This window comes from Alosa pseudoharengus, unplaced genomic scaffold (assembly GCF_046254945.1).
Source record: "Alosa pseudoharengus isolate Yale_2024_CS ecotype anadromous, Long Island Sound unplaced genomic scaffold, YU_APseudo_1.1 YU_APseudo_1.1_scf_12, whole genome shotgun sequence".
NCBI classification, from domain to species: domain Eukaryota; kingdom Metazoa; phylum Chordata; class Actinopteri; order Clupeiformes; family Clupeidae; genus Alosa; species Alosa pseudoharengus.
The window spans coordinates 6032121-6059444 of record NW_027468587.1 but is presented as its reverse complement, the minus strand read 5'-3'; the positions used below and the strand labels follow the sequence as shown (position 1 = coordinate 6059444).

Sequence of the window (27324 nt, the reverse complement as noted above, 5' to 3'; positions counted from 1 at the left end):
CCCATTTTTGTTTCTTTATTAACACTTCTATCGCAGGCTGCTTTGCTCTTCTCCACAGCTCTTCGGTCTTTATGTTATCAGGCCAGCTGGTGTTAAGAATATGTCTGAGGCAGTGGTTGGTGAAGGCTTGTAGCTTGTTCAGGAGGTTCTTTGTTGTTTTCCACGTCTCAGATCAGTAGAAGAGTATGGTTTTTACGCTTGAGCCGTATTAGCCGTATTTTATGCTTGAGTTGAATAGCCGTATTTTGGTCTTGAGTGTGATGTTGCGTGCTCTCCTCATGGCCCCCACCAGGCCAAATGCACCTCTTGCCTTGCCTATTCTCCTCTTTACATCTCCTTCTGATCTGCCATCACCATTTCCAGGTAAATGAAGGAGCTGACGTCCTCTAGTGGTTGATGGTTAACCATCAAGCTGGCCAGCGTCTTTGTATCGGCCTTGAGCACTTTGGTCTACTGTATGCTAATGTGGACAGATGCTACTGTGTGCTAATGTGGAGACCTCTCTCAGCTGCCTTCTGTTCTACCTCTCTCAATTTCTCTTGCATTTGTGAGTGGGTTTGGGACAGTAATGCAATATTATCTGCAAAGTCTAGGTTGTCCAGTTGTGTAAACAGGGTCCACTGGATCCCATTGCGCCTGTTGTCAGTGGCTTGCCGCATGATCTAGTCGACCATTAAGAGGAATAGTAATGGGCAAAGTAAGCAGCCTTGCCTAACTCCTGTTGTGATGTGAAATGCCTCTGTCAGCTGGCCTTCATGTATGATTACATTGCATTCCTGAATAGGTATTCTTGATGATGGTGATGAACTTCTCTGGTATGCCGTAGTGTCTCATCAGTTGCCAGAGCACTTCCCTATCCAGACTGTCGAATGCTTTCTCGAAGTCCAGAAATACTGTGTATAGTGGTGACTTAAACTTTTGTGACTGTTCAAGGATGATTGGCAGGGTTGCTATTTGGTCGGCACATGATCAGTTTGCCTGAATCCAGCTTGGTTGTCTCTGCGTAAGCTCTGCGCCCACTGCTGCCTTCAGGCGTTGCAAGATTACCCGGTTAAGGATTTTGCCTGGTACGGATAGAAGCATTATACCCCTGTAGTTGTCGCAGAGGCTTAGGTTCTTGGCTATTTTTACCAGATGGCTTTCCTTCCATTCCCCAGATGGGTCTTCTTCATCCAGATCCTACCAAACAGGTGAGCATTTGCGAGGATGTTTCAACATCTGCTTTAATTTCAATTCAATTTATTGTGCTTATATAGCGCCAAAACATTACACATGTATCATGGCGCTTTACAGAATGTAGGCAATCAGAGAAAAAAGGAAAAAAAGGAAGAAAAGAAAAAAAGAGAAGGCCCATGGGTAACAGGGGCGAGGAAAAACTCCCTAGAATTGGAGATACATATAGGAAGAAACCTCGAGCAGATCCACGACTCAAGGGCCTGACCCATCTGCCTAGGGTCAATACAGGACAGTAAGGTCTGTATACATGACAAATGCATATGATAGTCAGGTGTAGAGAATAAGACATGGTGTTAATAGCACTTGAGCTGAATTTTTCTAAATTCCTGATTTAGAAAAAGTATTTTCAAAGTATTTTCAAATAGTCCAGCGTTGGAATTGTCCAGGGGAAGGGAGTTGTCAAGGGGCATGTGGTGGGTCGGCAGACGGGCCAGGAATCCGGGCAGAGTTGTCATAGGCAGGTGATGGGTCGCTAGGCTGTACGGGCCAGGAATCCAGATAGGGGGACAGTAATAGGGCAGTCGAGGTTGGGACTTCAGGTGAGATGGGTGAGAGGAGGGCCAACACACGGATGGTTGATGACTGGTGATGATATACCTCACAAGTGAGGTACAGTAAGGGGGAAGAAAGAGAGATGTAGAGTGGGCTAGTATTACTGAAAATCAAAATGGTTAATGTCAATAAGTAATCAGTGGTACTATATATTGTTACAGTATACCATAGTGAGAATAGGCAAGAGAGGGAGAGTTGAGAGAGAGAGAGAGAAGGGGGAGAGGAGTGGGGGGGGGTTGTATGCAGGGGCGGACCTGGACTTTGAGGCCCAAGGCAAAGGATCCCGAGGCCTCTCCGAGCCCCTGTAATAATGGGACGCTGAGGCATACTCAAATACAACAAATATTTATTGCCATAGATGACAATCAAAAAACATTAGTAAAAACCTTTGAAAGAATTACAATTATGAATGGTGTGAGTGTGTGTGTGTGTGTGTGTGAGAGAGAGAGAGAGAGAGAGAGAGAGAGAGAGAGAGAGAGAGAGAGTGTAGGCTAGGGGTTTGGGGTCTCTGTGTGTGAATATACTCTATGTAGCTATGTATGAGAGTCTGTCTGTGTAGGCTATGTGTAGAAGAGAGGGAGAGAGAGAGAGAGAGTGAGAGTGAGTGTGTGCGTGCGAACTAAGTGAGGTGTTCGATCTTCCAAAAAGCCGACATCCAAAACAATAAACAGCGTCTGCACTGACCGAATAAACTAGCCATTTTCTGTTTATTTTTTCTCAATTTTTCATGGTCATGTAATAACGTTCAACCGTGAATCTTCTGTGTGGTTTATCTGCATTTTTGGGGAATTCAAAGTTCTTAATTTGCACAGGGCCTTTTTTAACGATTTCAACTCGCTCTGCATCTCTTACGGTGTCTGGCCATAACGCAGGGTCGTCACTGATAACTGTAGGCTATCGTGTTAGGGCTACTCACGTAGGCTACTGGTTTCGTTTGCACCCAAAGCTTCTGCTACTGAAATGCTGTCCGTAGCAGCACCAACAGCACCAGTGCGGACTTCGGCAGTGACAGTGATCTTGTCCCTCACGACTGTTTCACTTAGATCAACATTATAATCATCATCATCATCATCAAGATATATATAGGCCTAGTGCAAGAGCTATCCAAATTACTTTCTTCCGTGGAAGAATTCTTCGACTGGAAGAAGTTGGGTAATTTAGGCAATTTCTTTCTAAATTCTTCCTCCTCCCTTTTTCTTTTATCACTTCCACTCTGGAAACGTTTCATGGCTGGCTGTCAATCGCTCAACTCCACACCTCACCAAGACCTCGTTCAGATAGCTAGTTGCTGCTATGGTGACAGGAAGCGGACCTGCAGTCATTTGATTTTATGATGAGTTTATGAGCAATCATGAGGCAAAATATTTTTTCAATCTTTATTATGGATTAGAATATATTGTTTGGATGCGGTGATCATTTATTTAAAAAAATAATAATAATAATTGCCCCAGGCAATTGCCTGACCATGCCTAATGGCAGGTCCGCCCCTGGTTGTATGGCGTGACACATGAAAAGTCCATGACAGCACTATGCTATAGCAGCATAACTAAGGCATGGTGAGGGGTAGTCGACACCAGCGCAGGTATGGTCAGTGACCACCATCGCACGCGCGACTGGGGTGCCAGTCACACGAGGACTCAGCAGGGTGGTCCATTCCAAAAATCCCTGAGGTGGGTGAAGTTCCACACCGCATACCTAACTATGGGAGGCAGTAAAGAGGTATGTAAAGAGGTAGTAAAGAGGTATGACCCTTGAATTTCCCCTTGAGGATCAATAAAGTATCTATCTATCTATCTATCTATCTATCTATCTATCTATGTTTTAAGTCTAGACTTAAAAATAGGGAGGGTGTCTGCTAGTCGAATTGAGGAAGGGAGATTATTCCAGAGGAGGGGTGCGCGATAGCTGAAAGCTCTGCCTCCTACTGTAGTTTTTGAGATTCTTGGAATTACAAGAAGGCCAGTATTCTGTGATCGTAGCGGTCTGGGTGGGTTATATGGGACTAGGAGATCTTTAATATATTCTGGTGCCTGGCCATTAATGGCTTTGTATGTTAGAAGTAATATTTTGAAGTCAATGCGACTTTTAACAGGCAGCCAGTGTAGAGATGCCAGGATAGGGGAAATATGTTCATATTTTTTAGTTCTAGTGAGTGTGCGAGCAGCTGCATTTTGTATAAGCTGTAAGCTCTTTAGACAGGTGTTATTGCAGCCATTGCAAAAATCAATCCTTGAGGTGACAAAAGCATGGATTAATTTCTCAGCGTCTGGTAAGGATAAAGACTTCCTTATCTTTGAAATGTTCCTTAAATGATAAAATTAAGTTTTGGTAATCTGTTTTATGTGATTACTTAGTGATAGGTCTTGGTCAATTGTAACTCCTAGATTTTTAACACTTGTGGATGAGGATAGTCGAAGATCAGTAAATGTAGCCTGTGATGAGGATAGGATATCCCTCATCTTTTTAGGACCTAAAACCATGACTTCTGTTTTATCGGAGTTCAAAAGCAGGAAATTATTTGTCATCTATGTCTTTATGTCTCTTATACATGTGTCAAGTTTGGCTAACGGAGTTAATTCGTCAGGTTTTATGGAAAGGTATAGTTGTGTATCGTCTGCATAAGAATGAAATTTAATGCCATGTTTCCTAATTTCTGAGCCTAGAGGAAGCATATAGAGAAAAAAAAACAGGGGCCCTAGTACTGAGCCTTGAGGCACCTCATATTTTACCATAGTCTGGGTAGACGGTTTATTGTGAAACTGTACAAATTGTCTGCGGTTAGAAGGATATGATCTAAACCAAGCGAGTGCTGAGTCTTTAATGCCTATCGAATGTTCAAGCCTGTGGAGTAGTATGTTGTGGTCTATGGTGTCAAAGGCAGCACTGAGGTCCAGGAGGACCAATATTGATATATGTCCATTATCAGCAGCGAAGAGGAGGTCATTAAAAACTTTAACTAAGGCTGATTCAGTACTGTGGTGAGCCCCGAAACCAGACTGATATAATTCTTGGATTTTATTAATATGCAAGAAGTTACCAATTTGTTTCGACACTATTTTTTCTAGTATTTTTGACAAAAAAGGGACATTAGATATAGGCCTATAGTTGGCCAGGTTGTTAGGGTCAAGGGTAGGTTTTTTGAGGGATGGCTTAATAACAGATAACTTGAACGACTGTGGTACATGCCCTGATAGCAATGAGTTATTTATAATCTGGAGCAAAGCATTATCCAAGAAAGGGAGAGCAGTCTTCAGAAGATGGGTAAGAATAGGATCTAGTAGACTAGTTGTAGATTTTGATGAAGAAATTGCAGAAGAGGTCTAATACAGTATGTCGATAGGTGTAAATGAATTCAACGTTGTTCGTCTCATCTGTGATTGAATTATGTTTTCGCTACCGTTCAGCAATGGAGTACGAATATTTGGTGAGACTGATTGGTTATTCATTTTATCTCAAATTGTTTCAATTTTGTCATTGAAAAAGTTCATGAAGTCATTACTGTTTAGGCAAATAGGGATAGATTTGGTTACTTCGGTGTGGCTCTTCATCAGCTTCTGCTTAAGAGCTTCTGCCGGTATATTATCTGGACCTGGTGCCTTATTTAACTTGGAGAGCATGATGGCTTTTTTAATCTCTGCTTTGGTCAACTGACAGGGGGACTTCTGCAGGGTGCATGTTTGCTCTAACTGCCGGAGATGGTTAGTTCAGTACAGTGCAGTGTAGGTGTGAGAAGTGCTCGACCCACCACTTCATTTGTTCTAGGTTGTTCCCTTTCTGGTATTTTTTGGTCAGGAGTCAGATGTTGTCTGAGATAAATGGTGCAAAACTTGCTAAACTGATTCGTACCCGTAACTTTTATTTGTATCTGTAGAGCTACAGGGCGGATTCAAGCTTTAGACAGCAAAATCTATTGCCACAAGCGCTTAGGAGTTTTGCACCAAATGTACCCTCATAGAGCAGAGGGTGAGTGGGGTACCACAAGACAACATGATCCTGAGCACAGTCAGGCACACAGACAGACGCCCTGCCCTGCTTGTGACTGTGCTGGCTGGTACCTGCTGCAGTGCCATGCTCCAGACGCAGTGCTGCCAGCCCCCGTCAGCCCCGTGGGAGGCCAGGCACTGGGTGCAGCCGGCCAGCTTGTGGCAGGGTTCAGGGCAGGGCAGTGGCGGAGACGACTCCACCTGCATGGGCGACACGTTCAGCAAGCCGTAGCTCAGGCATGTCCAGTCGTAGGTGGGGTTGACGCTTACGATGCGCCGTGTCTCGCCTACACAGACACACACACACACACACACAGACACAGACACAGACACAGACACACACAGACACACACACACACACAGACACACACACAGACACAGACACACACACACACAGAGCTGATCAGTGAAGGGAGCAGAGAGCTCACAACTGGTCTTGCAGGGCATTCGGTTCAACAGCCAACCTAATGAAATATAATGAAAATATGATGCCCTCTTTTCAAAAATAGGGGCTTTGTTTTCATCTAACGAAAAAAAAGATTATCTTGTGATTACATTTCTAGTACAACAGTATCACAAGACACCAAACACACATACATACACACACACACACTCACACTGACACACCCACGCGGATGAACGTCTTGAACTGACGCGTCCACATGCATTTCCCAGAGGAGACTTGGGGCAGTCGGAGGCCTCGCAGCTGGTCTCGGCGCAGTTGCTGGACAGAAAGACCTCACGCTGGTTGATCTTGCAGTCGTGCTCCGACGTGCAGCTCACGGTGCTGCTCATGCACGCGCCCTCAGGGCAGTTGGTGCACCACTTACACTGCAGGGCGAGCTGGGGTGGGAGAGAGAGAGAGAGAGAGAGATACAGACCCAGTGGGAGGCTCAGTATTGATACGGTCTCACACACACACACACACACACACACACACACACACACACACACACACAGTATTCCTCTCATGTATTCTCCCTGCCTCACTCTGTGCCTGTAAACATCTCACACACACAAGAGGCGCTCTCGGATTCTTCTGAAGTGTATCTTTTCATGTTCAGGCCAATTCACGCCAGAGATTCACCATAAGACAAAACTGTTGCAGAACATCAGACAGGGTTTCTGCAGGGTTCTGTCAGACTTTTTAAGACCTTTTTTCATGACTATGATTTAAATGTATGACCTACTACACAAACTACAAAAAATACTGTAACTTCAGTCATTAAAATGAGTTTCTGTGAGTCCAGCGGGTTTCTGTGAAAGTCCGGCGATTAAATTCTTCCATTAAGGCTGTTTGATGCACTGCCTTGCTGTAGTTCTGGAACACTGTAGTAACACCCAGATACCTCAGATAGAACCACAACAAGCGGAACAAATGAATGGCGCGGCGTATACATTTAAGACGTAAATGTAATTTATGACCTTTACCTTTTAAGGCGTATCATTTGTATTTGAAATATTATTATATTATGTTAAATATTAAATGTAAGACTTTTTATGACCCCGTGGAAATCCTGATCAGAGCAACAGAGATGCATTGCAGTGATATGAATTTAAGAGCAGCAAGTCATTGCAAATCATCTGATGAAGTTGTAAAAAATCTGTTGTCTCAAATTGTAATAAGAAACTGCAGCTCAGAGCTCCACGGAAAGGCCCTGGCTTGCACTGACGGAAACATGTGCCATTGTTCCTGAACGAGGAAAGGAGGGAGAGAGAGAGAAAACAAGAGATGGGGAAAGAGAGAGAGAGAGAGGAGGAAGCAAACAAGGAAATGATTGAGAATGGCAGGAAGTGTCACAGCAGAGAAAGAACTCTCCACACAATAAATGTCGCTACTGTCCTGGCAATGACATGAATACTAGCTAATTGCATATTTGTGAACTAGTCAATGACTAATAGACAAAACTATTTAAAGCTTAGAGGGAAACAATTTTCTGATGATTATTATAGGAATCAAAAATATTTCAGTATAAACAAACAAATCTCTGCCACAACCCTGACTTACCTGGGGTCCCCGTAGTAGCCGGGCAGGCAGGTGTCGCAGTGCGGGCCCTGGGTGTGGTGGGTGCAGTAGCACTGGCCTGTCTGGTTGTGGCAGTAGCCCTGCAGTGGGTCACCGTGCCCGTTACACTGGCACGGCACGCAGCCTCCACCACTTGCCAGTGCAGAGCCGAAGCTGCCAGGCCGACACACCTCACAGTGGGGACCCGTCGTCCAGTCTGGAGCAGAGAGGAGGGGAGGGGAGAGGAGAGGAGAGGAGAGAGGGAGAGGAGGGGAGAGAGGAGAGGAGAGGAGAGGAGGGGAGGGGAGGGGAGAGTTGAGAGGAGGGGAGGGGAGCGGAGAGGAGGGGAGAGTTGAGAGGAGAGGAGGGGAGAGGAGCGGAGGGGAGCGGAGAGGAGAGGAGGGGAGAGGAGAGGAGAGTTGAGAGGAGAGGAGGGGAGAGTTGAGAGGAGAGGAGAGGAGAGGAGCGGAGAGGAGAGGAGGGGAGAGTTGAGAGGAGAGGAGGGCAAAAAATATGTAATTATTAGTTGATTACTGTGTTCGATGTAACTACTGAAACTGATTAATTTAACCACTGATAGACAAGTGTGTTTAGTGAAATTGTCATTGTTTGTGTGAAGAAAGAAAAGAGAATTAAAGTTCAGCACCAAGAGGCATTCCAATTACTTATTACAATAAACAAAGGGATACATTGTCTTGGCAATCTGAGACAGCTGCTCTTCAAACAAAAGAAATGAACTTGTTTACAGACAAGTCAAAACTGCTGATCCTTGATAGTATACACATGCCACATTTTATCCCAAAAACACACTTAAAACTGAACCGTGATCAGTGAATACTATCTTCACTACCCTCCCACATATAACTCATTAAAAGCAGCAGTGATCCTAAAAGCAGCAACTCTGTGCTTAGGCTACAGTCTCCATACAGGAGACCTAGTGGGCTCTCAAGGAACGGACATACTCCTACGGCTGCCTCCCGTGCACACGGCACTGGTGAGTGCATGACGAGAATAGCGTAATTTTTGCGGCATGTGTGGCGTGTCTTGGGTCTCGAGAACAGTGCACAGCTCCGACCAAGACATGTTTTATATTGGTAATTTTTTCATTTGCACAATGCTGTCAAAGCCTGTGTTTTATTTATATGGCCACGATGTCAGAAATACTTTGAAACATATCCACTGTCTTGCAATCAACCCGCTGTAGTGCAGTTTGCTCTGATTGTTTTGAGAAAGGCACTAACTGTTGTGCAAATGTTAATGATGATTCGAAAAATGCACCAAAGTGACTCGGAAAAACTGTAAAATACAAAATATAAACTGTATTTAAATACAGTTACCATTTAAATGGGTGGTAGGCCTATTCAGAATAGTTACTGATACATTTAAGGGATTACATTTTAAATCATTATAACATGTAGGCCAAGGCTTTTCGAATTCAAATATTTTTTTAACCACACCATGTAGCTTATGTATCTCTCTGGTGGCTCCTTTCTCGTTCCCTCTCTGTTTATATTGATAGCTTAAATGAAAAACCAATCCGGCAATGTAGAGTGTAAAAATAGTTTTGTTATAGGCCAATAGCAATAGGGCCTGTATCGGCCTTCCAAAGGTTCTTGCCGTGGATCGAGTGAACAGTTGGTCCCATCATGTATGCACTTCTGACACTTACAATCTTATAATCAAAAGGTTGCAATAGTGAGAAAAGTGGTCAAAAAATTGTTTTCACCTGACCCGACATTTGCGTCGCCGATTTCCTAGGCCACTATTTACATATATATATATTCCATCTTACCATAAAACTATGAGTAAACAGGCACACACATTGAAATCCATACCAATTAACAAATACATTCAAAACCATTAAATAATAATTATAGAATAACTTAAGTGCTATTATTCAGAGCATGATTATGCATATTAATGTAAAAATAACACATTTGGTAGCCTTTTAGCCTATAGGCCTACATACAAAGCATCTCTGTTCTTCTGTCTTTGATATAATAAGTGTTTCATAGCACCTACAATATGTTTATATCAATCAATCAATCCTCACTGTAAAGCAGGTGTTATTGACAATAACTTCACATAACCTCGCATAACTGTTTCAGTCACTGCTAATAAAATATAATACAATGCTGATGTAAGTACATCACTCAAAGTACTCACTTTGAGAAATCTATCGGAATATGTTACAAAATACATTTCAGGGCATGTATTTTGTAATCTGAGTGGAATACATTTTAAAAGTAACCTTGCCAATACTGTACATAGCCTACTATGTCCTCGTTCAGGCAAAGCACTACTTCTGCAATCCTGAATAAGAACGCCTGAATGAGAATGTAGCCTAGTTCCAAGTCCTGTCCAATGATTTTCTGGTGATAGCCTTGTTGTCAGTAGCCTGGCCCTGCCCATTCTAGATCGAATGCACTCCGTTTGCAAACTGCCAAAAAAACAACTCACTGAAGAAGAAAGCCAGGCCAGTGAACCCTTCTTCTTTTTCGGTGAGCTTTTTTTTGGAAGTTTGCAAACGGAGTGCATTACCACCACCATCTGCTGGACTTAGGTGTAATGGCAAGTGTACCCTTAGCCTCGTTCTGGCTGCCAGGTGAATAAGACGAATAGATGTAGGCTACTGTACTTGCATACCGGTAGTTTGAGAAACGCCGTGACCCTGGCTGCAAAACTAAAATTGCATTTGCTGTCGCTAGGGTGCACATTCAATCTTTGGTCTAATCTCCAAGTGTAAAACCTGATAATACCGACAGGGGGCACATGATCTCACATGCTCACGTCTGTGAATGAGGAAGTAAGTTCGCTGGGCGACCTGGAAGAAGGAAGTCAGACGTGAAGAGGCAGATTTTCGATGAACACTTCTAACGATAGGTTATATTGTATAATTTTGCTATGCAAATCTGAATAGGCCAGTACAGGGTGCCTGAGTATTTGTAGGACGAAAACTAGTCGAAAACATAACTAAATAAAGTGGTTAGACTCGATCTAGTGAAAGCGAAAGTAAACTGGAGTGGATCACGTTACTGTCGAGACAAGTGGAATAAAAGTACGCTACATTTATAACCATGGCTGATCCAGATGACATTACCGATAGACCGTCTGCGCTGGAAGAAGATTTGACCTGCCCTATATGTAGAAGTCTTTTCCAGAGCCCAGTACTGTTGTCCTGTACGCATAGTTTCTGTAAAGACTGTTTGGACCAGGCCTGGAAGGGTAAAAGGAAGGAGTGTCCGGTATGTAGGACCAACTGTATTGCGGAGCCCATCGTTAACCGCGCTTTGAAGGATGCCTGCGAGAGCTTCCAGAAAGGATGTCGTGTGCCGGGGTCTGGGAAGCTGGTGTGTGGTATGCACAATCGCGAGTTTGTGCTCTTTTGCGTAAAAGACGAAGCACCTGTGTGCGTGGAGTGTCTAAACCTTCACCCGGGACACGACCTTCTTCCGCTGGACCAGGGTGTCCCTGTTTGTAAGGTGAGGCAGTTGCAGCGAAAGTTGTTTACAATTTGCTTTATGTTTGTGTGTGTAGCTGTGTGGTGTGATTAGTGGCCATTCTTAGACGTTCATATACTTAGTTTTATAGTTCTAAAACTGAAATAATGGCTGCGTTGTCACGCATGCTCACTCGATATCTTCACTCGTTCTGAACTCTGAACCCAAGTATCTGTGCTTGGCTCAGCAAGCTGTTAACAATATTTGCTGTTACATGTAGTGACACACACAGCAACGAACACACACACACATGCACACACATGCATTGTTTAATTACATTAGATGCATATTATGTTTTTTTGTGGTCAAAGGCTAATAAGATCTTTGTCCTGTTCTAACTCCTTAATTCCTCAGGGCGAGTTGAACGTAAAAGTTAGCATCTTGGAGGAAAAGGTGGAATCTTTCAAAAGGATGAAAAAGCGATATTTGGATACAATTGCATTCATACAGGTAATATAAGTAGCCTACCTCAAGTTAATCTCATAAAAGGTGATTTACATAAGATAAACTAATTTAATTTAATGACACAGGCTGTTCACCGCAAGACCAATAATATGCAGAGGTCTAACAAAATTAATGCAAACAACTGAAAAATAAGTCCAATGCAAAGACTGCGTTAGAAGGTATGATGATCTCTCACTATCAGCGTGTTCCATTCATAGCCTTTGACCTGTTTTCTCTGCCCTCTCAGAACCAATCAGAGACTGCTGAGAAGCTGATCAGGCAGGAGGTTGAGCGCCTCCATGAGGTCCTGAAGAAGGACGAGGAGGCAAGAGTCCTGGCCCTGAAGAAGGAGGAGGAACAGAAGAAGCAGGCCATCAACGAGAAGGTGGCGATCCTGGACAAAGACCTCAAGGACCTCAAGGACCTTATTGATGACACCAGAAAGGAAATGGGAGGAGAGGACCTGGACTTGCTCCTGGTAAGACAGACACACAAGACTACGAGTGACCAATTCTCTGTGGCTTTCATGTCAGCAGACCAGGGGAGAGCTGTATATTCAACTTAATCTGTTTGTTCAGTGTTATTTAAAGTCTCAATCTTGAAATTGACACATTTTTATTAAATGGTTCTTCTGTTCATTTCCAGAACTTCAACAAACTGAAGCATAGGTATGTACCATCATATTTCTACTGGCATACTGGTTTATGTAATAGCTTGAGTGATTTGTTCCAAATGAGGTTTAGCCAATTCAGGTCATCGCTAACCTGTCCTATCTAGTAAACCCTGTAACGTGAGACATGCTGCAAACAGTGAGTACTCCCTTATAAAAAGTAACTGCACTACTTCAAAACTGCAGTTTTGGAGGAATTATTTGCAACTCATGAAATGCAATATTTTCAGCATGGAAAATAGCATTGCACGATATACAGTAGTACTGCACTTAACTGCAGAAGTGCAATATTTTGGACACTCAGAAAAACTGTAGTATAACAATAACTTTTTGTCCCCCATAACTGTAGTTATTTTTGGTAAGTGCAGTGCTTATATGCTCTAATTGTACGTCACAGTGCAAAATGGACAGACGAGGGCCCACAAAAGGACCCGGCTGAGCTCATTCACGTGGCCAAGCACACTGGATCTGTGGGCTACAAGATCTGGGAGAAGATGCTGACCCAAGTGGAGTGCTGTGAGTAGCCCTGAGCAGCAGTGTTGCCAATTAACTCAGAAGTTGGAGTAGACATAGAGTGTGTTTGTTGCTGCCATGCTATCTTAGGTTAGTGAGGTCAGAGGGGTATTCCAAGTACGTGGTTTACTGACAAACCTAGGTAAGTTATCTCAGAGTAAGTGGTAAACCTCCTAATAGAAGAGCTGCATGGCTTCATTCTCCAAACAAAACAATCCCATAGGGCTCTTGTTGTAGGAGGTTTACCACTTACTCTGAGTTAACTTACTCAGGTGTCACTTACGACAGATGAACTACGAGGAGCATCTCATGAAGTGAGTACAGCAACTACTGGAAATGCAGAGAATGTAACCCAGCGGTCTAATATCACTGCTAATAGAGCAGATGAATGCATCGACCTCACAAAGGGAAATGTGAGTACAGAGCCTTGGCACAGGCAAGGTGCCAGACCAAAAAACAAAAAACGTAATACAAGAACTGTAATTACCTCAACACCAGTAAATTCAGATGTTAACTTCAGGCCTCGTATCAGAAATACAGACAGATCAGCAAACTACTACAGGGCTTGTGGTCCTAAGGGAAGCCCACAGCCCCTAACACTATGGAACAGATTTGAATGCCTCCGGGACGTGAGAGAGGAATTTCCCAGGGAACAGACCCAAAGCAGGCAGCAATCAAACCACAACAATAGAAAGATGGGCACAGACAAGAAGCAGCACTCGACACCTATTCATCTCACAACCCTCGTTCTAGGCGACTCTGCTGTGAGACATATAAATGGGGAAAGGATGATTGTATGTTGTTTCCCAAATGCTTCAGTGTCTGACACAAAAAACAAGCTTGCAGAACTGGTGTCAAAATATGCAACTATCAAGCGCATCATTGTGCATGTTGGAGCAAATTACATCTACAGAGAACAGCTGTATGTCAAAGAAGATTTCAAGGAACTTTTCTCGGCCCTATATGAGCTTGGAATACAAATTTTCATCAGTGGCCCACTCCCAGCAGAGGGAAGCTTTGTATTTTCCAGACTATTCAGTTTAAACACCTGGCTCGCAAAAACATGCTTTTCAGTTGGGATGAATTTTATTGACAATTTTAACCTTTTTTGGAATCGCAGGGAATACTTCAGACCAAATAGCACAGAGCTGAGTTGGACTGGGGCCAAGATCTTAACCGAATACTATCACCTCTCTCTCCTGCACCCAACATTTTTTCTGCCAACCTTGAGCCGAGCCTCTGATAAGCGCTCAGTGGCCATACAGACAGAACAAGCGGATGACATCAACAACTCAGCTAAACCAAAACACTCTGCACAGGCTGAAACAGAGATATGCCCAACCCCCACTGCTGTGGGCCCCTCTGGTAACCACCCGCTAGCCTCCACTGAAATGCAGACCTTGGAGAAACATAAACAACCAGCTCAACAATGCCAAGCCATGTCCACTGGACAAGATAAGATGGGTGCTGCTAAAATGACTCAAAGTCAATCACTGTCGTCAAACTCCCTGGAATCTCAGCAAACAAATGGATGTGATGAGCATGAGGAGATAGCACCTATCAAAGCTGCTGAGAGGCTATCAGAAAGGAAGGGTCATGTTGTAACACCAGTACCAATACCCCTCCCCACCTCCGTCGTCTCCTTGTCACCACAAAGACACAACAACATGGAATACACTACTGGAATACATGCTGAAAGCGGAGCTTCTGCAACAAACTTCCCAGAACCTCAGCAGGCAGATGGAGACTCTGGATCAATTTTCAACCCCAACCTCCTTGATTTCCCATCACCACCCACATCCAATCACGTCCCCACCCAATCAAACTCCCCAGGCCACACAAACCCCCCTAATCTCCCATCACCATCCCCACCCCGTCATCCCACCACCCACTCAAACTCCACAGGATCCCCTGAATACCCATCACCATTCCCACCCAAGCACATGATGTTCCCTGCAAGAATGGAGAGACTGCTACCAGTAGCCATGCAGAGTTTTACTGGCCCAAGATCATTAGCACCAAAGAAGCGAAGGGCACCTCCACCCCCTCGCCCTCCCCCTCCCCGTTTAGAAGGATCTCTTAAAGGAGAATTCCGGTGTGATTTTGACCTAAAGTGTTTTGAAACATGATACCGAGTGTGAACGTATGTCTCATAGCCCATCTCGGCTTGTCCCCTGCACTCCGAAATCTGGCGCTAGTTAGCCGATGCTACCAACAAGGCGGTCAATGGTGGTGCCTCGGCATCGGCATAGCCATGCAAATAAATCACTGTTTTACACCATTTACGAGGCTCAATGTATCTCCACACTTCATTGGTAGACTTCCGAGGGCCCTGACATTTAAAATCAGATTCCAAAAATAATTCCGTGGAAATGCATGGATTACAGTTTCTTCCACGGAATTATTTTTGGAATCTGATCCCTTATCATACCTGTTCATTCTTACTCGTCGCTCGACTTATCGTGACTAAATTCAAGATGGCTGCAAACGCTTAACTTCGTGAAGATACTGTCTGTATAAATCGTCTTGTAAGTAAACTACCAGTGCTTTTTCAAAGTTCTCAATGTCTCGTTTTAAATGTCAGGGCCCTTGGAAGTCTACCAATGAAGTGTGGAGATACATTGAGCCTCGTAAATGGTGTAAAACAGTGATTTATTTGCATGGCTATGCCGATGCCGAGGCACCACCATTGACCGCCTTGTTGGTAGCATCGGCTAACTAGCGCCAGATTTCGGAGTGCAGGGGACAAGCCGAGATGGGCTATGAGACATACGTTCACACTCGGTATCATGTTTCAAAACACTTTAGGTCAAAATCACACCGGAATTCTCCTTTAAGCAGCAGCAACCTCTTAGTTCATTTTCTCAGCCGGCATATAGCATGGAATGTGCAGTGGAAAATACAGATGGCAGCAGCAGGGGACAATTATATGATGACTGTATTGCATGATATTCTCAGGGTCCCTGCAATACAAATGGTACTGACAGTAGTTTTGAGAACATGCCGGGACCCAGTAAGCCCATGACATTCTCTATTCCTGTATTTACAAGAAATAGAACACAAATGCATCGAGCTTATAGGGTAAACCAGTCCAATCTCCTACCCGTACCACATCAATCTCAGATTTCCCCCATGGATCATATTTCCCCAACACTTACAGCAAAACTAGCACTCCTAAATATCAGATCTCTTTCAAACAAATCATTCTTAATTTATGATCTAATTTGCACACACAACCTTGATTTTTTACTTTTAACTGAGACATGGTTAGATCAAGCAAACAGTGCTGCTACTCTCATCGAATCAGCTCCCCCAAATTTATTTTCATACCGTTACATCCCTATTGTAGATAGGGATGTAACGGTATGAAAATTTAACCTCACTCTTATAGTGACCAAAATTATCACAGATTTCGGTATTATCACGGTATAAAAAGTGTGTGTGGCTAATTGACGGTAATTGTTATCGTCAACATTTTTATCGCGGTTTACCATTATACCGGTAATCGTTACATCCCTAATTGTAGATATCCCCCTAGTCGCCATATATTTAGGGCCCGAGCACCGAAGGGCGCAAGGCCCTATTGTTTTTGTAAGGATTATTATTATTATTATTATTATTATTATTATTATTATTATTATTATTTTTAGGGCCCGGGGCCGAGCACCGAAGGGCGCAAGGCCCTATTGTTTTTGTAAGGATTATTATTATTATATTAACTTTGTCTCAGAGCGTTTTCCTTTTTTGAGGTGGTTAACATGGTCGAAAACTCTTGAAATTTGGCACACATATCAGGTGTCACGCAAAGCAGTTAGGTACAAGAGCTTGGCCCTGGGCGTGGCCCAGGGACTCAGTAGCGCCCCCTTAGGTGATTGAGGCAGTGGTTGGCACATACTTTCAGCTAGACGCATCAAATTCGGTAGGTGTGTGTATCTCCCCAAGATGAACAACTTTCGTATGTACAATGCATTAGCCACGCCCAACAGGAAGTGAGGTATTTGGGATTTTGTGCGGACTAAAATGTGATGAATTGTGATGCCAGAAGACGTTCTTCCCATCGGTGAAAACGCATGAAATTTGCCACACACGTCAAGAGGTACCATGAATACACAGGGGGAAAGCCTTGGCACTGGGCTTGGCACTGGGCTTGGCCCAGGAACTCCATAGCGCCCCCTTATGTCACTGTGACTTGTGGTTGGCATATAGTTTTAGATACACACACCAAATTTGGTGGGTGTGTGTAACTCCCAAAAACAATCAACTTTTGTATTAACATGCCATTAGCCACGCCCACAGGAAGTGAGGTAATTGGGATTTTGTGCATTGTGGACATGATCAATTTTAACGTACTCCTCCTAGACGATTGATCCGATTCATGTGAAAGTTGGTATACATGATGCCAATATGCTTCTGATTCTAAATTGTGAAGCTTTTTTTGATCTGTTGTAATTTGACGAAATGGCGAAACTATGAATTTTAATACCCTTCCACGTTAACAATAAATGTGTCTTAATTCACCATGCATGGCTTGAAATGTTTTAAATTTCACAGGTCTTTGAATACCATGGTAGTGATGATATTCACATGCCCATAATGTATATTTGGCATAGCGCCACCACCTGGCAACAGAAAGAATGGCAATTACATTGATGTTACATGATCAATTTTAACATACTCCTCCTAGACGGTTTGTCGGATTCATGTGAAATTTGGCTAACATTATGCCAAGATGTTGCTGATGTTAAATTGTGAAGGGATTTTTGATATGTTGTAATATGTCATGATTTTAATATCTCACCATATAAACTGGAAATGTGTCATATAATCACAGTGCATTGAATGAATGGTCTGAAACTTCTCAGGTTAATAGATATTATGATTATGATGATATCCAGACACCCAATGGGCCTGCCTGGCATAGCGCCACCACCTGGTCAAGCAGGAAATGTGCCAGAAATGGACAATGCCTTAAGTGATTGATCTGAAAGTGTACAAACATTTTGGATATCATTATTGTGATGATATTCACATGTGTAATTTCAATGCCTAACATAGCGCCACCATCTGGCCAACCAAAAAGTGTATCAGAAATGTTCTTTGCTTAAAATGAATGGTCTGAAATTTCTCAGGTTAATATATATATATTATGATTATGATGACACCCAATGGGCCTGCCTTGCATTACGCCCCCACCTGGCCAAGCGAGTAAATGTGGCAGAAAATAAAATACAAAAGCAAATAGCACACGCATCAAATATGTACATTTCACAAACGCACCACGTCGGTGCTTTGTTGGATTCCGACATGTCACGGGTTGCGGCCCATTGCCGCTTGCGGCTATATTTATATTTTACTCTGCCGTTGTAAATAGCCTACTTCTCGTGGCTTGTTCCCCCTGTACACAATGAAAATGCTTTTGTTGTGGAGGATTAATAACAGGCAAAAAATATTTCCAAAATGCTTTATCTACTGACAAGGTAATGTTTCATGATTCTCGCAAAATGTATTCGAGCCACTGTTCTTGAAGTTGCATGGCTGGTTCTCTGGTTAGTGACTCGCTACATCTATGCAGTATGACTACGCTAGGTGAACGATTGCCCTATTACAAGTTCGTTGACCATCAAATTGGCTTCGTAAAGGTAATATTAAGTTGAAAATCTTGCATAGTGTACCTTTAAATCAAAAACACCGACAATGGTTTCCTAAGCTTTTAATGTCTCAGTCTGGGCAGGGCAATGCATTATATAATCCATGATATTCAAATTTTTTGGGTTGCACCTGTATATTGGACAACGTGATTTGTTGCAGTTAAAATATGTGTAATTAAAAACAATAAAAGGAAAAATGGACTGTGGACTAGTAGCAGTGGACTCCACTCTTGTCCTTTTTCCCATATGAATAATGCAAAGCTTAACCTAAAAGCTACTTTCCTCCTGCTATGCCCCATCATGGTATAAAACAAAGGAAACATTTGTCTAAAATGAAACCATTTTAGTTTGGGAACGTGCGCACATCCAAATTAGGGTGCAGGAGCCAAAAGTCCAAAGATCCAATGTAACAGAGAAGGTCCGCACACTTGCTCTCCTTTTTTTAATTTAAAATATTAAACTCAAATAAACTAAACAAACGGAGAGCAAGTGTGCAGACCTTCTCTGTTACGTTGGTTCTAAAATGAAACCTGGCCAGGCTAGTACACAAAAAAAGGAAAATACATATCAATGTCAAAGCAGTGTTCTGTGGACTGAATTTGTTATGAATATGTGGTATCATAATTTCCCGCCTATTAGCTGTGGTTTATACATTGACTTTGCAAAATGTCTTCAGCTATGAGGTTCATAGAAAGGGATGCGCTATATATGGGAATGCATTTCTTGTCTTCATTTCTCTCTTTGATTAAAGCACAATCTGATTGTGATTCATTGGGTGATTGGGCACTGGTTAATATAGTGATGCAATCAATACATGGTTTTGTCATTTTTTATTTGTAAAAGACACTGTCGTGAGGTTTATGCAATACATTACTGTACTTTGTTCGAATGATGGTAAATAAGCAATGACCTGTCCTTCCATCTGGTGTACTTTTGTTTCATTGTTATGTCCACTCTGCCTGTTACAAAACCATCACTAAATGTCATGTGTGTTTGATTGTTCATGTGTGGTTCACCATCAGTGCCCGTGATCATGGACCCTAACACCATCTCGCCCTGGCTGAGCATCACCCCTGAGTTCAACAGCGTGAAGGAGAACAAGGAGCGGCAGGCCTTCCCGGACAACCTGGAGCGCTTCGACCCGTGCGTGTTCGTGCTGGGCTCGGAGGGCTTTGGCGCTGGACGCCACCGCTGGGACGTGTACGTGGGCGACAACCCCAAGTGGATCCTGGGCGTCTGCAAGGAGTCGGTGGCGCGCAAGCGCAAGTTCACCGTCACCACCAACAGCGGCGTGTGGACCATCGGCCTGAGTAAGGGCGTCTACAGCGCCCTGACCACGCCACGCACCGAGCTGAAGGTGGACCGCCGCCCCGAGACCATCCGGGTCAAGCTCAACATGGATAAGGGCCAGGTGTCCTTCTGGGATGCGGGCAACGGCTGCCACCTCCTCACCTACACCGACAAGTTCCCCAACCGTGTATACCCTCTGTTCGGGCCCGGCTTGCACAGCACACCCATGGCCATCAAGCCCTCCAAGGTCACCATTCACCAGCAGTAGCCCATCGCATCTGCAGTAGAAGCAGACCAACACACGATTGTCAATGATGAGTAAATGGAAATGTGTCTCTGGGTGGCTAATGCAACTGCTTTGTGCCTTAAATCACTTTCTTTGATATTTTTGTATTTTCATAGTTCATCTTGTCTTTTTTTTGGAGAAGGGTTTTTGTCTTAAAAAGCTGAAGGAATGGAGTGTTATTGCTGAAGATGGCACTCCAGTTCCTCTGGGCTGGATTGTATGTGCTTCACTGTTGATAATCTGTAAATTAGCCACTGGGGGTCAGAGTGGCTGCGCTGATATAAGCTAAAGTCACAGCATCGCCCTTTCTGTTTTAAACATTCATTTACAGAGAAATCACCTATTTTTTTGTTGCTGATATGTGTCAGGCTGTCAGTCATTGAAGACTTGCACAGTGTCTCTCATAATGTGGCATACAGGCTTGTGATGGATATTACTGTGGAAGCATGGTATGCTATTACAGAATTCATCATCAGCATCACCTTAAAAAAGTGAACAATGAATAAATATGAAAGAATATTAATCAGAAAAATGATTATTGTAACAAGTTATTGCAGTACATGCAAGATGAAAGTGAGTTATTATTATTATGTTATAGATTATTACAAATTCTAGATATTGCCTTTTAGAATGTGTTTGACAATGTATCCATGTTTTGAAAGCATCTATTATATTAATGAATAATATTGATCATACATATGCTGTTTTAGCCTTATAAAAAGCAAGGTAAACAAAAATCTATTTTGAGTACAGTAACCATGGTTTGTGCTACTCTAGGAAATTCCCAATAAGAAATGGGCAACTGTGTGGCGGGTTGTTATGTCATATTGGGCTGGGTTGAGGTTGAAATTGAGTCATGTTCAGTAGATGTGTGAAACCCTGTAAATCTCGGGTTGCAGAAATGTAATGCTTGCGTTTGAAGTATATAGATAAGTTTATAAATAAGCTTTTGTTATTTTGTAAGCCTCAATCTATTGTAAGACAGGGACAATAACAGGGTGATGTATGTGGGATTGATGATGTACTAATATCATACTCCTGATGTAGTTATTTGACAGTGAGGTTTTTTTACCAAATCACTTAATGTACACTTATTATGTTTGTATTTACTCAGTCAAACGCGAAATCATCAGCTTTTATGTTCCATTATGATTCTGGCAAAGTCTTTAGTTGTTAACAGCAGAAATTTCGCAAGCAATTGTAAGCTCATTATGATCATTTGCTTATTTTTTTCAATGAAAACATATGAATGCATAAGAACGAGAATAATAAAGAAAAGCTTTTTAATGAAGTCCAGATGTACGGATCACTGATGTGCGGGGGGGGGGGGGGTTATGGGTTTTCCATGACTGTTATAGGCTACTGGTAGTGGCCAGTTGAGGGTTATGCTCTGTGCCTAGACTAAAGGATCAGTAGAGAAAATATCTAGGCCTACACTTGACAGTATAAAAAAATATCATTAATAAATATTTGAATATATTTGAATATTAACAAACAAACAAACTTCAAATATGATTTTCAGGCAAAAGTCAAATCTATAATTGACATTGATATGTCTTTTCCGTTTTTTATGTTCTAGCCTGGACTATCTTTAAAGTGGTGATAATGGATGAGCAGATCATTGTACCTTGTTCTGTGATGTTAACACAGAAGGTACTGTATGCAACTTTCGCCAGTCAGAAATGCTCAGATGTTACTTCACAAGCCCAGTTACATCTCTGTACTTAGGCTGGAGAATAAAACGGTCCATTTTTGCAGATTTAGCGCCCCCTCGTGGTTTTCTGGACATCCACATGAATAAGTAATTACCTGGCAGCCAATAACTACTCACTTCAATACCTGCTTACATTATGCTCCAAAGCCAGTTCGGCCCAATAGGCCCATGGCAACACACATGGAATCGTGCATGATTGAGACAGAACTGGAGAAGGGATCAAATACTGAGGAAGAACCAGTCCCTTAAAGATTGGAATTACATGTTTCTGACTGTCAAGTGTAACTCTTCAGTTTGTACCTGGTCCAGCGAATAAGTAAGCTCACTTCTTACATCTCTGAAGTTAAAGAATGGAAAACACTTGAACGGTATTATCCCTTTACATTCAGATCTTGCCACTGACTGACAAAGACTTTGGCTAAGTGCTTGCTTGGTAGTCTACCGTCCTGGTGCGCGTTTCCCAAAACCATAGTTCCTGGCAACTTTGTTGGTTGCAAAGCAATTTCCCATTGCCAACCAACTAAGTTGCTTACAGGTTAGCAACTATGGTTTTAGGAAACGCACCCCTGATCAGAGTCTATGATTGCTATAGCATCAGTTACTGTTTTTGATAGACTGTTACCACCAGTTTTAATTAGATGTACCGCAGAGCGGTACAAAATATGACCACCGCCCAGTCCAGCACATTTTTTCCACAAAAATAAATCACGCTGAAAGGCCTATATGATTCTAACTGTCTCACTAAATTGCATTATCCACACTCAATTCTCACTGGTATCTGCAGCGGTCCCCAACCACCGGGCCGTGGCCCGGTACCGGGCCGCAGGACATTCCTAACCGGGCCGTAGCCTACGACATGAGTTTAAAAAAATGCATGCAAACTAAACAAAATTTAATTCGCAATAATGTCACGTTTTTACATGGCATAGGCCTATATGCAGATGTTTGATTGCACGCATGTTTGCATTTTGCAAGGTCTATTTTCTTACGTCTGTCTGTCCCGCCTTCAACACTTTTACATATTGCCTTCAGCGCTGCGCAGCCTCAGGTCAGCTCACTTCACTTGATCAGTTCTTGGCGAACAAAAACAGCAACAAAAAACAAGCATCTTTAGCAGGTCACTGGCCAGAGTGTTTGAGTTGCGAGAGCCGCTGCAGAGATTTCTTACAGAAAAAAAGTCACCGTTAGCTGCACATTTTAGTGGACTGGGTGTCAAAACTCGCTTACCTGTGATAGCAATAAATTTATGGTTAAAATGGATAATAATTTAACTTCAAGACTGCTTTTAGTTAGCCATGTAACCCTCCTTGGTTTAAACAAAGACACCCTCCCCTCCCCCAATGGAATGCTAATGTGCTGGTTAAGGACTATCAGGTACACAAGACAAAGGATACTACCTTGATATAATGTATCCATGTGTCATGAAATGTAAATGTATTCATGTTTGGTATCATTCTGATAGTCTCAGTACAAGGATTGTAATGATTTGATTGTGAGAATGTTTGGAACATTCTATAAGTGATATTTCTGATATATATGATATCTCCCCTCATGCTATTCTGATAAGAATGCATAGGTGTGAAATAGGTGTGTGAGTAGGTGTGTCTGATGTCAACTGGAGAACCAATCATGTGGGATTGTTCTTGGCGCCATTTTCCTCTTTTTTTAACTCATACAAAAGTGATTAACTTGCATTGTAAGACACAAGATTAGGACATGGAGAACTGAGAGAGAGAGGGTGATCCTACAGAGGCCATGGCCTTGTGCCATGGCCTGGGCTAGGCCTACATAGACCATAGACCTTTTTTTGTACTCTCTCTGCCTGTAACAGAATAAACTTGATTCCTGAGTTTTTCCTGAAGTTCGCCAGTCTAAGATTAATATTAAGTAATTATTCACCACAATTACTTTCACCTGTGTGACATATTCGGGTTGCTTAATGACCTCAACCTGTCACTCCAGGGGAGAATGTCTTTAAACTGGCAGATAAAGTCGCTGCATTTAAAGCCAAGCTTGATTTGTGGGGACGACGAGTGGACCAGATAAGTTCCAAACAGTATTGGGGGTTTTGGGAGAGACTGAGGCAGGGCCCTTTCTCTCGCAGCTGGTGCGCGATCACCTTGTTGCGCTTTCAAATGAGTTTGATCGTTACTTCCCATCCTCCAAAGATCCACGGCAAACAAATGAGTGGGTCCGCAACCCATTTGTCAATATCCCGAATAGTCCTAACTTGTCAGCGCAGGAGGAAGAGCAGTTGATCGAAATTGCAAATGATGGTGGTCTTAAGAGTGTGTATAAGGAAACCTCTCTTGCGGGTTTTTGGATCAAAACCAAAGCAGAATATCCCGAGATAGCCGTAAAAGCGCTGAAAACGTTTCCCACCACGTATCTATGCGAGGCCGGGTTTTCGGCAATGACTGCAACTAAGACCAATTTGCGCAATCGACTGGACATTTCAAACACACTGAAGGTGTCACTGTCTTTCATCACCCCCAGATGGAAGCTTCTTGTTGTAGGGAAACAAGCAGGGCTCCCACTGATTATATTCGTAATGCACGTTTAGTTCCCTGTTTTGTTCCCATATTTTGTTAAGCATGTTCACACTTATAGATGTAGCTTCAAGTTGTTCAATATTCATAGTTCATATTGTTCAATTTTCACTTCTTCAAGTTCACGTTTTTCACAAGAGATCGTTACCTTCACTGTTCATACATAACTAAAGCTAGTTCTTTTCAAGTAATGCATGCACAACACATATGGAACATGGAACCCCCGAACCCCCCCCCCGCCGCCGGTCCGTGAAAAAAAAATAGGAATCAAACCGGTCCATGGTACATAAAAGGTTGGGGACCCCTGTGCTAGACAACAAGTACCAAAACATGATTAGTTCATAGATTTCACATGTAAAATTCATTTTATACAACCCCACCCCCATCTTGCCTGTTCATAATTCTGAGAAATTCTTGTATGCATGTGTGCGTGTACATGTTTATGTTTATGTGTGTGTGTGTGTGTGTGTGTGCCTGCGTATGTGCCTGTGTTTGTGCATGTGCATGCATGCGTACATATGTCTACTGTGTGAGTATGTGTCATACGTAGGATTACTGTGAATGTATGTGTGTGCGTGTGTATTTGTTTATGCACATGTGTGCACATGGAATGGGTTAAGATGACCCCTGGAGGCAAACATATGGAAAAAATTGGTCATCCTAGGCCCTACGGTTCTCAAGATATTCACAGAAAACTGTGTCTGCCCTACCCTCCTTTCAGGGGGTCCAGTCCAGCGGGGGGGCTACAGATCAAAACGAAAAAACAATGGTTCCATGCTATCCATGTGGGGTTACATGCCCACAAAGTTTCGTGTACCCCGGTCTTACAGTGTCCCGGGAATCCTTGACGGAAATTTGGACATGCGAAAAAATGCTGCGCGGCGGTCATAATAACTATTTACATTTGCGATCATGAACCATTTAATCTAACAACACCACTGGCATTTTTATATGACAATCAGACCCCGAGCAATACATTGAACTACAAAAATGTTAAAGTAATGGTGTTCACTTCATCATAATGTAATTTGCCGTAGGCTACGTCTCCTATCTTTTTGCCGTCACGTGACTTGTCTGCAAATGGCCCAGACGCGGTCACCTATACCGCCTTGCTAATGAGCTTGTGATTCACAACTTCACCAGGCGTGGAAAAGCCTAGGAATCTGAATTGAAAATAATGTTTACAAGCAAACACATTTACAAAAAAGAATGCCCATAACAGGTTTGAATATTAAGGGCTGCCTAATATTTGTTCCAATATCATTATTTTTTTTAAATATTCAAATTATATTTGAATAACGAAATTTGGAGTCAAAGCCCTAATGTCAAAGCAGTGTTCTGTGGACTGAATTTGTTATGAATATGTGGTATCGTAATTTCCCGCCTATTAGCCGAGGTTTATACATTGACTTTGCAAAATGTCTTCAGCTATGAGGTTCATAGAAAGGGATGCGCTATATATGGGAATGCATTTCTTGTCTTTGAATGAAACTGCTTTGTGCCTTAAATGACTTTCTTTGATATTTTAGTATTTTCATAGTTCATCTTGTCTTTTTTTTGAAGAAGGGTGTTTGTCTTAAAAAGCTGAAGGCTGAAGGAATGGAGTGTTATTGCTGAGGACGGCACTCCAGTTCCTCTGGGCTGGACTGTATGTGCTTCACTGTTAATTTGCCACTGGGGGGCAGAGTGGTATGAGCTAAAGTCACAGCATCACCATTTCTGTTTTAAACATTCATTTACAGAGAAATCACCTATTTTTTCTTGCTGATATGTGTCAGGCTGTCAGTCATTGAAGACTTGCACAGTGTCTCTCATAATGTAGCCTACAGGCTTGTGATGGACATTTCTGTGGAACCATATGCTATTTCAGAATTCAAGCATCTAAATTACTTAAAAAACATGAACACTGAATAGATGTGAAAGAATATTAATCAGAAAAATGATTCTTGTAACAAGTTATTGTGCAAGGTGAATGTGAATTATTATTATTATTATTATTATTATTATTATTATGTTATGGGTTATTACACATTCCAGATATTATCTTTTAGAATGTGTTTGATGATGCATCTGTGTTTTGAAAGCTGTTGTATGTATCTATCATATTAATGAATAATATTGATCATACATATATGCTGTTTTAGCCTCATAAAAGCAACATAAACAAAAATCTATTTTGAGTATAGTAACCATGGTGCACAGCCTTAAACAGGAAGCATATTTTGTCATGGTTTGTGCTACTCTAGGAAATTCCAAATAAGAAATGAGCTACTGTGGGTTTTTATGTTATATTGGGCTGGGTTGAGGTTGAAATTGAGTCATGTTGAATAGATGTGTGAACCCCTGTAAATTTTGGGTAGCAGAAATATAATGCTTGCGTTATAGATAAGTGTATAAATAAGCTTTTATTATTTTGTAAGCCTCATTAATCTATTGTAGGCTAAGACAGGGACAATAACGAGTGAGAGTATGTGGGATTGATGATGTACTAATATCATACTCCTGATGTAGTTATTTGACAGTGTTTTTTTTTTTTACCAAATCACTTTATGTACACTGATTATTATGTTTGTATATACTCAGTCAAATGCAAAATCATCAGCTTTATGTTCCATTTATGATTCTTGCAAAGTCTTTAGTTGTTAACAGCAGAAATTTCGCAAGCCATTGTAAGCTCCCTATGATCATTTGCCTATTTTTTTTTAAATGAAAACATATCAATGCATAAGAACGAGAATAATAAAGAAAAACTTTTTAATGAAGTCCCTGTACGGATCACTGCCAAATCTAACACCGCCATCTATAGGGATGCCACCATGAAACACGCTTGCTGCCTGAGTGCACATAGGCAGGTAACACAGGAAAACCACAAAACTGCGCCGTACAAAGATAGGGTTTAAAAACAGACAAACACACTCAAATGTTTCCATACAG

General features: G+C 42.3%; 2 protein-coding genes across 4 annotated transcripts in view; one reads left to right on the top strand and one right to left on the bottom strand.

Moving 5' to 3' along the window:
- Positions 1–4381: 4381 nt before the first annotated feature.
- LOC143118283 (multiple epidermal growth factor-like domains protein 8) lies at positions 4382–7989 on the bottom strand. Of its 2 annotated transcripts, none has more exons than XR_012986088.1 (3): positions 7780–7989; positions 6389–7464; positions 4382–6058 (listed from the first exon to the last, which is right to left on the bottom strand). XR_012986088.1 is itself a non-coding variant. In XM_076279366.1 (3 exons), the coding sequence occupies exons 2-3, from the start codon at positions 6433–6435 to the stop codon at positions 5712–5714; spliced, it is 384 nt and encodes a 127-aa protein (XP_076135481.1). In that variant the 5' UTR covers positions 6436–7464; positions 7780–7989; the 3' UTR covers positions 4382–5711. The 2 variants fall into 2 exon arrangements, 1 of the variants encoding a protein (XP_076135481.1); XM_076279366.1 differs by having other exon boundaries at positions 6399–7464.
- Positions 7990–10586: 2597 nt separating this feature from the next.
- The window catches only part of trim35-28 (tripartite motif containing 35-28), a 39974-nt gene continuing 23236 nt past the window's right edge, over positions 10587–27324 (top strand). Inside the window, exons 1-6 of one of the 2 annotated variants that reach the window (XM_076279879.1) lie at positions 10587–11258; positions 11631–11726; positions 11968–12198; positions 12366–12388; positions 12788–12906; positions 19574–21418. In XM_076279879.1, coding sequence (XP_076135994.1) covers positions 10854–11258; positions 11631–11726; positions 11968–12198; positions 12366–12388; positions 12788–12906; positions 19574–20109 — 1410 coding nt within the window. In that variant the 5' untranslated portion in view covers positions 10587–10853 and the 3' untranslated portion in view covers positions 20110–21418. Of the gene's footprint in view, positions 11259–11630; positions 11727–11967; positions 12199–12365; positions 12389–12787; positions 12907–19573; positions 21419–27324 lie in introns of those variants that run through there. The other variant, XM_076279878.1, reaches the window with a different exon arrangement.

Excerpts from the sequence above, each read along its gene's own strand:
- LOC143118283 (XM_076279366.1), bottom strand. The coding sequence starts at position 6,435 with ATGTGGACGCGTCAGTTCAAGACGTTCATCCGCGTGG. Across the intron at positions 6,059-6,398 it reads CAAGACGTTCATCCGCGTGG|GCGAGACACGGCGCATCGTA; the intron begins GTGTGTCAGTGT and ends GTGTCTGTGTAG.